The sequence below is a fragment of the Lampetra fluviatilis genome, chromosome 57 (assembly GCF_964198595.1).
Source record: "Lampetra fluviatilis chromosome 57, kcLamFluv1.1, whole genome shotgun sequence".
NCBI classification, from domain to species: Eukaryota; Metazoa; Chordata; class Hyperoartia; order Petromyzontiformes; family Petromyzontidae; genus Lampetra; species Lampetra fluviatilis.
In genome coordinates this window covers 1,810,184-1,825,895 of record NC_136331.1, presented here as the reverse complement: position 1 = coordinate 1,825,895, position 15,712 = coordinate 1,810,184, and the positions used below count along the sequence as shown (strand labels likewise).

Below are 15,712 nucleotides of genomic sequence, written 5' to 3'. Positions count from 1 at the left end.
CCCACTCCTTGTTCAGTTTTGTTACAGCCGAGTCACCCCCGGCCCCCTCCCCGACGCTGACCCAGCGTGGTTCAGAGTATGAACCCCTTTGGAACCCCTGTGGAACCCCTGTGGAACCCCCACAGAACCCCTACGGATCCCCTACGGATCCCCTACAGATCCCCTACAGAACCCCCTACAGAACCCCTACAGATCCCCTACAGATCCCCTACAGAACCCCTACAGAACCCCTACAGATCCCCTACAGATCCCCTACAGAACCCCTACAGATTCCCTACAGAACCCTTACAGATCCCCTACAGAACCCCTACAGATCCCCTACAGATTCCCTACAGAACCCCTACAGATCCCCTACAGAACCCCTACAGATCCCCTACAGATCCCCTACAGATCCCCTACAGATCCCCTACAGAACCCCTACAGAACTCCTACAGAACCCCTACATAACTCTTACAGAACCTCTACAGAACCCCTACAGAACCCCTAGAGAACCCCTAGAGAACCCCTACAGATCCCCTACAGAACCCCTACAGAACCCCTACAGAACCCCTACATAACTCCTACAGAACCACTACGGAACCCCTGTGGAAGCCCTACAGAACCCCTTCAAAACCCGTGGAACCCCTACGGAACCCCTGTGGAACCCCAGTGGAACCCCTGCGGGGGACGCTCTAGGGTCGAGAATGGCTGAACACGCGTCGCAGCGGCGAGCGAGGATATGGTTGGGCGGGAGGAAGTTCCAGCTGAGCACCTGGTTGGCGAGCGCCAGGAAACGGTGGAACACGGAGGACATGTGCGCCGTGAGGTTGGGACACTTGCAGAACTCCTGCAGCATCTCCACGGTGAGCACGAACACCTGCTGCAGCTCCGACTCCTGGACACGGGCAAAGACAAAGATCCCCACCCCGTGTCACCGTCAAGCGCGACGGACCTTTGGGCCAAGCGCCGTTTCCAACGAGCGGCGCCAGGGAAGGTGGGCACGGCGCGCGAGACGGGGGTGGGTGGGTGGGTGGGTGGGTGGCCAGCGACACCGCGCGCCACCGCCTCTCGTCTCCCCAGTGGCGATGGTTACCACACACGGCGCCGGGCAGGTCCCAGGACCGGTTCAGATGACCGCCACCGATGTCGGCCGTGAGCGGGAATCGAACTCGGGTCACGCGCAGTGTACTGACTATACCACAGCCGCCTTTGTGTGTGAGTGTGAGTGTGTGTGAGTGTGTGAGTGTGTGTGTAAGTGTGTGAGTGTGTGTGAGTGTGTGAGTGTGTGTGCGAGTGTGTGTGAGTGTGTGTGTGAGTGAGTGTGTGCGAGTGTGTGCGAGTGTGTTTGTGTGCGAGTGTGTGTGTGAGTGTGTGTGTGAGTGTGTGCGAGTGTGCGAGTGTGTGTGCGAGTATGTGAGCGTGTGTGTGAGCGTGTGTGTGAGTGAGTGTGTGTGTGAGTGTGCGAGTGTGTGTGAGTGTGAGTGAGTGTGTGTGTGAGTGTGAGTGAGTGAGTGTGTGTGCACTTATGCACACACACACACACACCCGCACATGGCTACACCTAAAAACATTCCAAAGATCCCCCGTATAGCCTTTAACAGACTGTCGGGCCAAGTGCTGTTAGCGAGCACCTATGAAGGCCGGCATGTCACACGAGGGGGTGGGTGGCCAGCACCACGCCCCAGAAGCGATGTTCATTACACACCGCTACACCAGGTACTCATTTGAGGCCGAGCCGACCTAGGGGAGGCTCAGGACCGGTTCAGACAATCGTCACTGTGGTGTTGGGGAATGGAACTCGGGTCGCCGGGCTCGTAGCGCAGCGTAGCGCAAACCACGCCGCCTCCGCTCTCCCAAATCACAACAACCGTAACACTGGTCAACAAAAAAAACACATTTTTTTCTGGCCTGGACTTTTGCAGCGGTTTTAGACTAATTTCAGGGTGCCGATTCCAAATCTGATTTGCTCTATCACATCTCATTTTTATGCTATCGGCATACCCCATTTTCATTGATTTTACCCGAAATTAACTCTGTCACTTATGATTGCAAGTTGTTGCGAGTGTGTTTATAATATCATTTTATGTAGATATCCACATTTATTTAATATTTTTCTTCTGCAGTTTTTATTGAAAATGCAATATTTGATATCTCAAAAACCTGATGCGATGGACAAAAACTGATGCCACATTTGGAATCAGCACCCCAAAATATCCTTAAAACCGTTGGATACCTTATGCCAGAAAAAGTGTGTTGACCAGTGTAATCTTTGGTTCTTTTGGTAAAGTCACGTAGAAGGGAAATAATAAAATTATATAAATATAAAACAATAAAAATTCTCACGACGTTTCGACTGCAACGCAAGCAATCATCATCAGGTGTGAAATCCACAGCTTGTGTTGCAGTCGAAACGTCGTGATAATTTTAATTGTTTTATATTTATATTATTTTATTATTTCCCTTCTACGCGACTTTACCGAAAGAACCAAAGACTATGGATTGCTGCAGTCACGAAAACTTCAAGTCTAGATCACAACAACTCTTTCACGAGGGTCCTGCCAGGTTATTTGTTCTAGTAGATGGGTGGGTGGGGGTGCGAGACAATGTCCCTGCTGCTGCTGCTGTGTGTGTGATCCCAGTAATATAATAGTTATTAGTTCTAAACATAGTTGCAGTGGCTTTTAATTATTATTTTTTCTTTCGCAGCGTACGTAGCCAACCGTGGCATATTTTTTAAACATGGGACCTTTCTGTTCCAGTATCAAAGTATGCCAGAAAGGGTAAAACCCATTATTATTTTTCATAATTTAGGTTTACCTCGTCATTACTGGAACCTCTTCTTGGTTCTTTCGGTAAAGTCACGTAGAAGGGAAATAATAAAATAATAAAAATAAAACATAATAAAATACAATTCTCACGACATTTCGGCCACAACGCAAGCAGCCGTCCTCAGGTGAAGAACAGGTCTGTCGGAAAGACATTCAGATGCTGTCTTTCCGACAGACCTGTTCTTCACCTGAGGACGGCTGCTTGCGTTGTGGCCGAAGCGTCGTGAGAATTGTATTTTATTGTTTTATTTTTTTTATTTTATTATTTCCCTTCTACGTGACTTTACCGAAAGAACCGAGAAGATGAATCCCTGCAGTCACGAAAGCTTTAAATCGAAAAATTACTGGAACCGTGTTCGTGAAGTAACAACGAATGAGTCGCATACCTAATTGTACAAGCGACAGTTAATTCAATTAATATTATTTTTAAAAATGAATATACTGGGAATGCCCAGGATTTGTGAATGTCGATGGCACGCTGCCCATTGTAACTTCTTCCCCAGCCTCAACTGGACATCTGTGAAAAACAGAGAGCGCTTCAAAGCTCATCGGATATCTCTGGGGTAAATAAAAGATTCTCATGATTCTGATCCGCAGATAACGTTCACAGCAATGGGATGTTTTGAGCCAACAGCTCAGTGATTTATTTTACCTATGAGAGGGGTAAAGCAGCGAGCCCCAGAGGAAGCCCAAGCATAAGAGGGGGAGAGAGAGACGACATTCAGACCGCACAGCGAGACGCGCCCGAGCCAGGGAATCGAACCCGGGCCGTTACTACTGCGAGGTACGAGCATTAGCACCGTGCCACGCTCCCACGTCCTAACTCGCACACGATAACGACGCAGATGATGACGATGACGCCGGTGGTGGCGATGGTGGTGGATGTTGGGTGTCCCGTAGGTGCGTGGCCGGTACCAGCGACAAAACGCGGAGCAGCTGAGAGACCGGGGGAGCAGGGATGAGCGCCATCCGGGGCGGCTGGCGGCACCCGGCGCGCACGTACGCGTACGTAGACACGCGTACGTAGACACGCGTACGTAGACACGCGCACGTACGTAGACACGTGTACGCACGCAAGCGCCGCAGCTCGCTCCTGCGTCTCGCGCCGCGGGTCTCGGCGCAACGTACGGAGGTGCTCGCGCTCGCGCGCTACCAGCGCAACCTCTTCTCCCCCAAAGTTCTTCTCGGAAGTTATTCTCGCGGACGCGCTGGCACCCTCGGGCGCGCAGACTCGTGCCGGGGGCGCGAGCGAGCGAGTGTCACGGGCCGGAGGTGAAGGAGCGCCGGGCGCGGGCGGCAGGGAGCGGGGAGGGAGACGCGACGAGGGCTGGGCTGGGGCCACCCGAGCCACAAACGGCCATTGTCATCGGCGTGGCGCTATATTGGGAAGTGCCACGCGACAGAATGTGCCCAAGTGATCATGTGCGGACTTCTAACAATGCGCGCGACATGGGCACCAGGGCCACACTGCCCGCGCGCGTGTCTGTGCGCGTGCGTGTGTACGTGTGTACGTGCGTGTGTACGTGCGTGTGTACGTGTGTACGTGCGTGTGTACGTGCGTGTGTACGTGCGTGTGTACGTGCGTGTGTGCGTGCGTGTGTACGTGCGTGTGTGCGTGCGTGTGTACGTGCGTGTGTACGTGCGTGTGTGCGTGCGTGTGTACGTGCGTGTGTACGTGCGTGTGTGCGTGCGTGTGTACGTGCGTGTGCGCGTGCGTGTGTACGTGCGTGTGTGCGTGCGTGTGTACGTGCGTGTGTGCGTGCGTGTGTACGTGCGTGTGTACGTGCGTGTGTACGTGCGTGTGTACGTGCGTGTGTACGTGCGTGTGTACGTGCGTGTGTACGTGCGTGTGTACGTGCGTGTGTACGTGCGTGTGTACGTGCGTGTGTACGTGCGTGTGTACGTGCGTGTGTACGTGTGTACGTGCGTGTGTACGTGCGTGTGTACGTGCGTGTGTACGTGTGTACGTGCGTGTGTACGTGCGTGTGTACGTGCGTGTGTACGTGCGTGTGTGCGTGCGTGTGCACGTGCGTGTGTACGTGCGTGTGTGCGTGCGTGTGTACGTGCGTGTGTACGTGCGTGTGTACGTGCGTGTGTACGTGCGTGTGCGCGTGCGTGTGTACGTGCGTGTGTACGTGCGTGTGTACGTGCGTGTGTACGTGCGTGTGTACGTGCGTGTGTGCGTGCGTGTGTGCGTGCGTGTGTACGTGCGTGTGTACGTGCGTGTGTACGTGCGTGTGTGTGTACGTGCGTGTGTACGTGCGTGTGTACGTGCGTGTGTGCGTGTGTACGTGCGTGTGCCTTCATAGGCGCTGCTACTCACTACTAACAGCACTTGCCCCTGCCTGGTGTGGTGGTTAAACATCGCCGGGCGTGGTGTTGGCCACCAGTCGCCCCCTCAAGAGTGTGCCGTGCTGTCCTTCGTAGGTGCTACTCACTAGCAGTATACTTGCCCCTAGCAGTCTCTTGAGGCTATACGGGGGATCTTTGAGTGACCGTGTGTGTGTGAGTGTGGGGAGCGGGAGTGTAACAGATGGTGCACTGCGCTACCAACCCCGTGACCCAAGTTCGATTCCCGCTCACGGCCACCAACAGCGGTGACAATTATCTGAACCGGTCCCGGACCTCCGGTGGCTCGACTCAGCATCAAATGTGTGCCTGGTGCGGTGTGGGCTTGCCACCCACTCCGTTGTGTACCGAGCCGGCCTGCATCGGCACTACTCACTAACAGCACCAAATGTCTGTCAAGGCTATGCGGGGAATCTATGTCCTTGTGCGTGTGAGTATTGCTAGTTGTATATTTATATATCGTGGTGCATCGGCCACTCATCTGAGTTAGTCAACTCATGGCACCTGGGTCTGTCCCGTGACCTCCTGCAGCAGGGAGCCGACCACACTCACGTCGTCTCAACGTGCACAGGCGCCGTGGTGATGTCACCGCCACTCAGTGGCGTATGGCGGTGGTTGTTGTTGTTGTTGTCTGAGTGTTTTGTGTACGGTGCTGGGTGGAGTGGAGGAGGTGAAAGGGCTGAGACGCCGTTTGAATAACCGCCCGCAGTTTCCCCCAGTGCTGATGCTGACACACCGCACCAGTCGACCTCGGGAAGAGCCAGGAACCGGTTCACATAATCGTCACCGTGAGCGGGAATCGAACTCGGGCGGCCGGGTTCAGAGCGAGGCGGTAACCGCTAGACTACTGCTCCCCAGCCATACATAGAGACCAAGATCACCCGTATAGCCTCAACGGACTGAAGGAGCAAGTGCTGTTAGAGAGCACCTGCCATACAAAGATCACCCGCATACTTTTGGGGCAAGTGCTGTTAAGCGAGCACCTATGAAGGCCAGCACGCTGCAGGAGGGGGGTGGGGTGGCCAGCACCACGGCCGGCCGCCTTTGTCTCCCCAGTGGCGATGTTTGCACACTACACCAGGTATTCTTTGAGGCTGAGTCGACCTCGGGGAGGCCCAGAGACCGGTTCAGATTATCATCACTGGTGTTGGCCGTGAGTGGGAATCGAACCCGGGTCGCCGGGTTCATAGCGCAGCGTGCTAACCGCTACACTACCGCTCCACCCTAACTCACACATATGTACACACACACGTACGAACACGCGCACACACACACGTACACGCACACGTACGCACACACACGCACACGTACGCACACACACGTTCACACACACACGTTCACACACACGCGCGCACACACGCACACGCGTACACACGCGCACACACACATACGCGTACACACACATACGCGTACATACACGCGTACACACACGTTCACACATACACACACACGTTCACACACACACACGCGCGCGCACCGCGACCCAACTCTCCCGAGCCCTCAAGGACAATGGTGCACGCCGTCTATATTTGGGTGGTGACGGTAATTCAGCTCTCAGCCACAGATGGCAGAGGGCCCCCCACCACCACCACCACCCACCATATCCCCCCCCCACCACCACCCACCATGTCCCCCCCACCACCACCCACCATGTCCCCCCCCAACCACCCGCCCACCCCCCCACATCTTCTTCATATTGTCTGAGTGTTCAAGCCGAGCGGGCGGCACAACGGGAGACAGACGGTGGGGGGGGGGGGGTCAGGGTGCTGCTGGGGGGCACTTATGTAAGCGGAGGTGGTGGTGGTGTTAGGGGGGGCGGTGAAGGGGGGGCGGTGGATGGGTGGGGGGCGGGCAGGCGGTGGGGGGCGGTGGAGGGGGGGGGCAGTGGGTGGGGGGTGGCAGTGGGGGGCGGTGGTGATCAGAGTTCGATCACGCGGCCAACATCAGTGGTCATCAATACATCGGCTCTGCCATCAACCCCCCCACCGCCCTCCCATGACCCACGTGGCGTGGGGGAGGCCCTCCTCCAGCAGTGGATTGACTAAAGGGCTGTGCGCGTTGGAAGCTAAAGGCGCGGCCCCGCAAGTGCTCGCCTGCGACGCCGCTGGCGCAAGTCCTCCTGCACGAGAGGTAGTTCTAGGGGAAGACCTGGTGGAGAGTACTTGGCCTACTCTTCCACGCCGGCGCAGACGCCTTGGAATACGCGACAGTCACCCGCTCCTTACCCCACCACCACGCGCACGCAAACCCCGCCGATCGGGCGGCGTTTCAACCGCCGGTGCCGGGAGACAGGGAGTCGAACCCGGCGACTGCTGGGTGGAAAGTGCAGTGCGCCGCTGACTGTTACACCGCCGCAGTGGGAGCCGTGCGGTAGCGCTGTGGTAGTGCTGCGGTAGCGCTGTGGTAGTGCTGCGGTAGCGCTGTGGTAGTGCTGCGGTAGTGTGTGGTAGCGCTGCGGTAGTGCTGCGGTAGTGCTGTGGTAGCGCTGTGGTAGTGCTGTGGTAGCGCTGTGGTAGTGCTGTGGTAGTGCTGCGGTAGTGCTGCGGTAGCGCTGCGGTAGTGCTGCGGTAGTGCTGTGGTAGCGCTGTGGTAGTGCTGTGGTAGTGCTGTGGTAGTGCTGTGGTAGCGCTGCGGTAGCGCTGTGGTAGTGCTGCGGTAGTGCTGCGGTAGCGCTGTGGTAGCGCTGTGGTAGCGCTGTGGTAGCGCTGTGGTAGCGCTGCGGTAGCGCTGCGGTAGCGCTGCGGTAGTGCTGCGGTAGTGCTGCGGTAGTGCTGTGGTAGTGCTGTGGTAGCGCTGTGGTAGCGCTGTGGTAGCGCTGTGGTAGCGCTGCGGTAGCGCTGCGGTAGCGCTGCGGTAGTGCTGCGGTAGTGCTGCGGTAGTGCTGTGGTAGTGCTGTGGTAGTGCTGCGGTAGTGCTGTGGTAGCGCTGCGGTAGTGCTGTGGTAGTGCTGCGGTAGTGCTGCGGTAGTGCTGTGGTAGCGCTGCGGTAGTGCTGCGGTAGTGCTGCGGTAGTGCTGTGGTAGCGCTGCGGTAGTGCTGTGGTAGTGCTGTGGTAGTGCTGCGGTAGTGCTGCGGTAGCGCTGCGGTAGTGCTGCGGTAGTGCTGCGGTAGTGCTGCGGTAGCGCTGCGGTAGCGCTGCGGTAGTGCTGCGGTAGTGCTGTGGTAGTGCTGTGGTAGTGCTGCGGTAGTGCTGTGGTAGTGCTGCGGTAGTGCTGTGGTAGTGCTGTGGTAGTGCTGTGGTAGTGCTGCGGTAGCCGTGCACAATGCATGAACGAGCGCTGGTACTCAACGAGAGAACCGGGGTCCAGAGTCAAGTGGGAGCGGTGACACTTTGGCCGTAGGGAGTCGTAGTGACAGGGGAGGGAGGGAGGGGAGGGAGGGAGGAGAGGGAGGGAGGGAGGGGAGGGAGCTTTGACACCTGTTGTTACACAATTGCCAAGTGCCGAGTGTGTGTGTGCGCACGCGTGTGTGTGTGCACGCGTGTGTGTGTGCACGCGTGTGTGTGTGCAAGCGTGTGTGTGTGCACGCATGTGTGTGTGTGCACGCGTGTGTGTGTGCACGCGTGTGTGTGTGTGTGTGCACGCGTGTGTGTGTGTGCACGCGTGTGTGTGTGTGTGTGCACGCGTGTGTGTGTGTGTGTGCACGCGTGTGTGTGTGTGTGCACGTGTGCGTGTGTGCACGCGTGTGTGTGTGCACGCGTGTGTGTGTGCACGCGTGTGTGTGTGCACGCGCGCGTGTGTGTGTGCACGCGCGTGTGTGTGTGTGCACGCGTGTGCATGAGCAGTGTAGCGGTTAGTGCGCTGCGCTATGAACCATTCCTGCTCACGGCCAACACCAGTGACGATTATCTGAACCGGTCCTGGGCCTCCCCTAGGTCGACTCAACCTCAAATGAGTACCTGGTGCGGAGTGTTAACATCGCCACTGGGGAGACAAAGGCGGCCGGGCGTGGTACTGGCCACCCACTCCCTCGTGTGCCGTGCCGGCCTTCACAGGTGCTCGCTAACAGCACTTGCCCCAACAGTTCATGCTATACGGGGGATCTTTGTCTTTGATTGTGTTCCTGCGCGTGCCTGCCAGCAGCAGCCTCCGACACTTCACGCGATGTCCTCAAAGTGTACCTAGCCTGGCACAAGCGCTGTGGTGACGCCGCCGCCCACGAGGTGGTGAAGGCAGCAGCTGTTGCTGTTGTTGTGCGTGCGGTGGTGGTTCATGCACCGCGTGCTATGAACCCTGCCATCCCAAGTTCGATTCTCGGCCATGGCTGCCATCCGTGGCGATTATCTGAACTGTGCACCGTGTGCTTCTATTCCCGCGTGTGCCGCTGGACGGGCAGTGAGGGGCGGGGCTTGGTGACACAGTCAGCATCAGCTGCGTCGTGCTGGTGGGGGGAGGGGGGGGGTGGCTTGAGGGGGTTTCCGCCTTCGGGAGGAGGCAGGATGATTGGCATCATCGCAAAATAAACAGGTAACACCGCACTACACCGCACCCGCAGTGTCACGAAACGTTCAAAGGGGAACCCCCAGGGGAATCTGCCCCTGTGCGGCACAAGGGGCACACACACACAGAGGCACCGGCCTGCAAGTGGCTATTAGTCGGCCAGCGCGGGAGGGCGAGGCTGCGATTGGTTATTCCCAATTGGGCAATTTCGCGAGTCGTTCATTCACATTTGGCAGGTTCGGACAGCGATGCCGGCACGGGAATAACGCGACCGGGCGTCTTCAATAACGTTCAGCGAGCGAAGCAAATGACTCGGAGTGCGTCATGGGTCACACACGCACCGCAGTACTAACCAGGGCGGCCGCTGTGTGTGATAACGCCACGTGTGGCGGTGATGACGACGATGATGTCACCGCAGTACTAACCAGGGCGGCCGCTGTGTGTGACGACGATGATGTCACACGCAGTATTAACCAGGGTGACCGCTGTGTGTGATGACGATGATGTCACACGCAGTATTAACCAGGGTGACCGCTGTGTGTGATGACGTCGCGTATGCTGGTGATGACGACGATGATGTCACACGCAGTATTAACCAGGGTGACCGCTGTGTGTGATGACGTCGCGTATGCTGGTGATGACGACGATGATGTCACCGCAGTACTAACCAGGACGGCCGCTGTGTGTGATGACGCCGCGTGTCCCGGTGATGACGGCGATGATGTCACCGCAGTATTAACCAGGGTGGCCGCTGTGTGTGATGACGCCGCGTGTGGCGGTGATGACGACGATGATGTCACACGCAGTATTAACCAGGGCGGCCGCTGTGTGTGATGACGCCGCGTGTCCCGGTGATGACGACGATGATGTCACACGCAGTATTAACCAGGGCGGCCGCTGTGTGTGATGACGCCGCGTGTGGCGGTGATGACAACGATGATGTCACCGCAGTATTAACCAGGACGGCCGCCGGCCTCGAACCACAATACCCCTACGCATCAAACGGCGCTCACGCTTCAGCCGCGTGAACGCCACACCCTCTCCACCCCTCCCTTCCTCAATTAACCGACTTCACCATCCATTCTAGATTTGAAGCTTTCGTGACTGCAAGGATTCATACTCTTGGGTTTTTCGGTAAAGTCACGGAGGTAAAAAATTAAAATATAATAAATCACGACGTTTCGGAGGCAACACAAGTCTCCGTCTTCAGGTGGGACCGTCACAGCTAAATTTACCGTATCAAGTGAAAAGAAATCCAAAATACAAGATCTTATATATATACTGGTTCAGGGGAGGAGGAGGGGCTTATCTAAATGTGGCAATCAGGGACTGGGAGGGTGGGGGGGGGAAGTGGGCGGGGCTAGAAGGGAAGGAACACAAGATGCACCTCGGCAAGCTTATCTCGGTACAAAAGCCCAAAATAGCAGCAATCTTCACCATCCATCCCGGTGCAAGCTAAGGCGCCCGAGCGCCCGGTCGTGCCACTGTGATGTCGCCACCACCACGGCGGCGGCGGCACGACTGTGGCACGTGGCACGTGGCACGACGAGGAAGGCCGCACGCACCTGGAAGGCCCGCTTGCAGGCCGCGTGCCGCTCCATGCTGAGGCCGATGCTGCTGGTCTTGCTGGAGCTGGCGAACTCGTGCAGCAGCGCCGTGAGGATGCAGCAGGCCAGCGTTTGCTGCGAGAGACAGAGGTGCCGCCCCCCACGTACCCGTCAAGCGCATGTCGCGAGCAGACACACCTACGAAGGCTGGCACGGCGTGCCGACGAGAGGGGTGGTGTGGCCAGTGCCTTAGTCTCCCCAATGCTGATGCGCTCGTTTGAGGCCGAGTCAACCTAGGGGAGGCCCAACACTGGTTTGGATATTCGCCACTGTTGTTGCTGTGCTACTAAATGATCATGACACATCTCTTTATCTCATCTCTTTATCTCACCACCTGATCTCATCAATTTACCTCATCCCTTTCTAGCAGCACATTCTCTCTCATCACTTCATCTCATCGTGGGTTTGATCCCGACCCTGACGCCTGCTGCTGTATATTTGGAGTTTGCGTGTCTCTCTCTCATCATCATCACGGTGGCCAGGAGATGTTCACTACCTCGCCTGGTATACGGGAGGTCGTGGGTTTGATCCCGATCATGATGCTTGCTGCTGTATATTTGGACTTTATGTCTCTCTCTCTCCCCGTGGTCGCGTGGATTTTTCTCCGGGTCCTCCCTCCGGTTTTTTCCCTTCCACATTAAAAACTCAACATCACGCGTTTTTTAAAATATTTTGGCTGCTATACATTCCCACAGAACGATGAGCCGCTTGGCTGAGCTATCGTTCGTGATGGCCAGCTAGCTTCTGAAAAATAACTACGTATTTTTTTTATTTTCCAGCAATAACTTTGACTGTGCCATGGTCATGGCCGGAAACATGTCACACAGTCGCCCCCCAGTGGCCCACGCTGCCCTCTGCAACGAGAGCTTCAGCATTCTAGAACTCGCGTGGCGAGGGGCGCACAGCGGGAACAACTCGTGTGGCCGCGCAGCAAGAATCGCCTGGGTTCGACTCCCCCCCCCACCAACTCGGGCGTGGCCTTTCCTGCGTGATGTCCTCCCGCCACTCCGAATGGGCTTCCTCCGGGTTTTTCCGCTTTCCTCCCCATCGCAAAAACACAAAGATCCCCCGTGTAGCCTTAACAGACTGTTGGCGTGCACCAGAGGTCGCAACCGGGTACCCGATACCCTACCCGATACCCGGCTACCCGTACCCGGCCGGGTACGGGTACGGGTACCCGTTTGCGACCCTGGTGCGGCCGGGTACGGGTAGGCCGTGAGTCACTGGTGAATCACCGTGTTTGTTAATTATTTCCCAACGTCTTGTCTCTTCTCACAATTCAAGTTCCTAGAATCAACCCATCCGCGCCTGCAACATGGCTTCATCCCAGAGGTCGCAATCAGGTACCCGATACCCGTACCCTACCCGTACCCGGCCGGGTACGGGTAGGGTACGGGTATGGCCGGGTACGGGTACCAGTTTGCGACCCTGGTGCGGCCGGGTGCGGGTAAGGAATCAAAACCCGTTTGCGACCTCTGGCGTGCACCTATGAAGGCCGGAACAGCACACGAGGGGGTGGGTGGCCAGCACCACGCCCGACCGCCTTTGTCTCTCCAGTGGCGATGTTTACACACCGCACCGGGCACTCGTTTGAGGCTGAGTCGACCTAGGGGAGGCCCGGAACCGGTTCAGATAATCGTCACGGGTGTTGGCCGTGAGCAGGAATCGAACCCGGGTCGTCGGGTTTATAGCGCAGCGTAGCGCTAACCGCTGTGCCACCGCTCCCCCCGTAGCCCAGAGCTAAACCCCACAGACGGGCAACGTAACGGGTCGTCTGTCAAGACCCCCCCCCCCCCCCATGGTGATGACACGGCACGACTCACTTGGGGTGTGTCACACGCAGTGACGACAACATGGCCGCCCCCCCCTCCTGAAAGAGGCCTGCGACTCGGCGAGGCTTTGCTGGGTTAAGTCACTCACCATGGTGGTGGTGGTGGACTCACCAAGGTGGTGGTGGACTCACCATGGTGGTGGTGGTGGACTCACCATGGTGGTGGTGGTGGTGGACTCACCATGGCGGGGGTGGTGGTGGACTCACCATGTTGGTGGTGGTGGTGGACTCACCATGGTGGTGGTGGTGGACTCACCAAGGTGGTGGTGGACTCACCAAGATGGTGCTGGTGGACTCACCATGGTGGTGGTGGTGGACTCACCATGGTGGTGGTGGTGGACTCACCAAGGTGGTGGTGGACTCACCATGGTGGTGGTGGTGGACTCACCATGGTGGTGGTGGTGGTGGACTCACCATGGTGGTGGTGGTGGACTCACCATGGTGGTGGTGGTGGACTCACCATGGTGGTGGTGGTGAACTCACCATGGTGGTGGTGGTGGTGGACTCACCATGGTGGTGGTGGTGGACTCACCATGGTGGTGGTGGTGGACTCACCATGGTGGTGGTGGTGAACTCACCATGGTGGTGGTGGTGGTGGACTCACCATGGTGGTGGTGGTGGACTCACCATGGTGGTGGTGGTGGACTCACCAAGGTGGTGGTGGTGGACTCACCATGGTGGTGGTGGTGGTGGTGGACTCACCATGGTGGTGGTGGTGGTGGACTCACCATGGTGGTGGTGGTGGTGGACTCACCATGGTGGTGGTGGTGGTGGACTCACCATGGTGGTGGTGGTGGACTCACCAAGGTGGTGGTGGTGGACTCACCATGGTGGTGGACTCACCATGGTGGTGGTGGTGGACTCACCATGGTGGTGGTGGTGGTGGACTCACCATGGTGGTGGTGGTGGTGGACTCACCATGGCGGGGTTGCCACTGCTGACCAGGTGGCTGACCTCCCCCAGGATGCTCTGGCAGCAGAGCGACTGCTCCCGGTCGGCCGAGCCGCGCTTGATGATCACCGCCACCGCCTGCAGGATCTGCTCCCTCACAAACTTCTGCAGCCTGCGCGGAGCCCACGGGCAACGACAAACATCCCGCCCCCCCCACCCCGCGACAAGTCTTAAAGAGGCTGTGGGGGCAAGGCCACGTTTCGCGAGTAGCTCCTACAATGAAGCAAAGGTCGCAACAGGGTACCCGATACCCGTACCCTACCCGATACTCGGCTACCCGTACCCGGCCGGGTACAGGTACCCGTTTGTGACCCTGGTGCGGCCGGGTACGGGTAGGCCGTGAGTCACTGGTGAGTAACCGTTTGTCACTCATTTCGGGTAGGGTACGGGTACGGGTAGGGAACGGGTACCCGTACCCGGCCGGGTATGGGTACCCAGTTGCGACCCTGGTGCGGCCGGGTACGGGTAAGGAATCAAAACCCGTTTGCGACCTCTACGATGAAGTCTTAAAGAGGCCGCCGGGGCCAGGCCACGTTTCGCGAGTAGCTCCTAAAATGAGGTCTTAAAGAGGCCGTCGGAGCAAGGCGACGTTTCGCGAGTAGCTCCTACGATGAAGTCTTAAAGAGGCTGTCGGGGCAAGGCCACGTTTCGCGAGAAGCTCCTACGATGAGGTCTTAAAGAGGCCGTCGGAGCAAGGCCACGTTTCGCGAGTAGCTCCTACGATGAGGTCTTAAAGAGGCCGTCGGGGCAAGGCGACGTTTCGCGAGTAGCTCCTACGATGAGGTCTTAAAGAGGCCGCAGGGGCAAGGCGACGCTTCGTGAGTAGCTCCTACGATGAGGTCTTAAAAAGGCCGCAGGGGCAAGGCGACATTTCGTGAGTAGATCCTACGATGAGGTCTTAAAGAGGCCGCAGGGGCAAGGCGACGCTTCGTGAGTAGCTCCTACGATGAGGTCTTAAAGAGGCCGCAGGGGCAAGGCGACGCTTCGCGAGTAGCTTCTGCGGGGCCCGGGACAAACCGCCACCAGTGTGGGCCCCCCCCCCACCGCCAGCGACGCCGTCAAACTAAAACTTCTGCGGCAGTCTGGAACGCTCTTCCGTCCGATGTTCTTAAGCCAATGGGAGCTCTGCCGCTTTTAAATCATCATCGAAGTTGACAAACTCATCTTTTTTAACTGCTTGTTGTTGTTGTGTTTAGTTTGTTGTCCTTCCCCCCGCACCTCCGATCAGCACGGTTGGCTACGTACGGTGCGAAAGAAGTTCAACGTCCCTACGTTCATACATGTCGGTTCAACCCGAGATTTGCTTCTGGGGTCTGACGAGATGCCTCGAGTTGACCGCATTCCAGGAAAAAAATAATAAAAAAATATAAACTAAAGAAAACAATAAACTTTTGTTTCGATTTAAAGCTTTCGTGACTGCAGGGATTCATCTTCTTGGTTCTTTCGGTAAAGTCACGTAGAAGGGAAATAATAAAATAATAAAAATTAAACATAATAAAATACAATTCTCACGACGTTTCGGCCACAACGCAAGCAGCCGTCCTCAGGTGAAGAACAGGTCTGTCGGAGAGACAGCGTCATTCAGACGAAGAACAGGTCTGTCGGAAAGACAGCGTCATTCAGACGCTGTCTTCCCGACAGCCCTGTTCTTCACCTGAGGACGGCTGCTTGCGTTGTGGCTGAAACGTCGTGAGAATTGTATTTTATTATGTTTAATTTTTATTATTTT

At 57.0% G+C, this 15,712-nt stretch overlaps 1 protein-coding gene across 1 annotated transcript in view; it reads right to left on the bottom strand.

Moving 5' to 3' along the window:
• Window positions 1-15,712, bottom strand: part of XPO4 (exportin 4) — a 76,765-nt gene that overhangs the window by 42,532 nt on the left and 18,521 nt on the right. The window contains exons 4-6 of the mRNA XM_078880309.1: window positions 13,951-14,095; window positions 11,160-11,276; window positions 722-874 (exon numbers count right to left, since the gene is read on the bottom strand). Of these exons, the coding sequence (XP_078736435.1) occupies window positions 722-874; window positions 11,160-11,276; window positions 13,951-14,095 (415 nt within the window). The remainder of the gene's footprint in view (window positions 1-721; window positions 875-11,159; window positions 11,277-13,950; window positions 14,096-15,712) is intronic.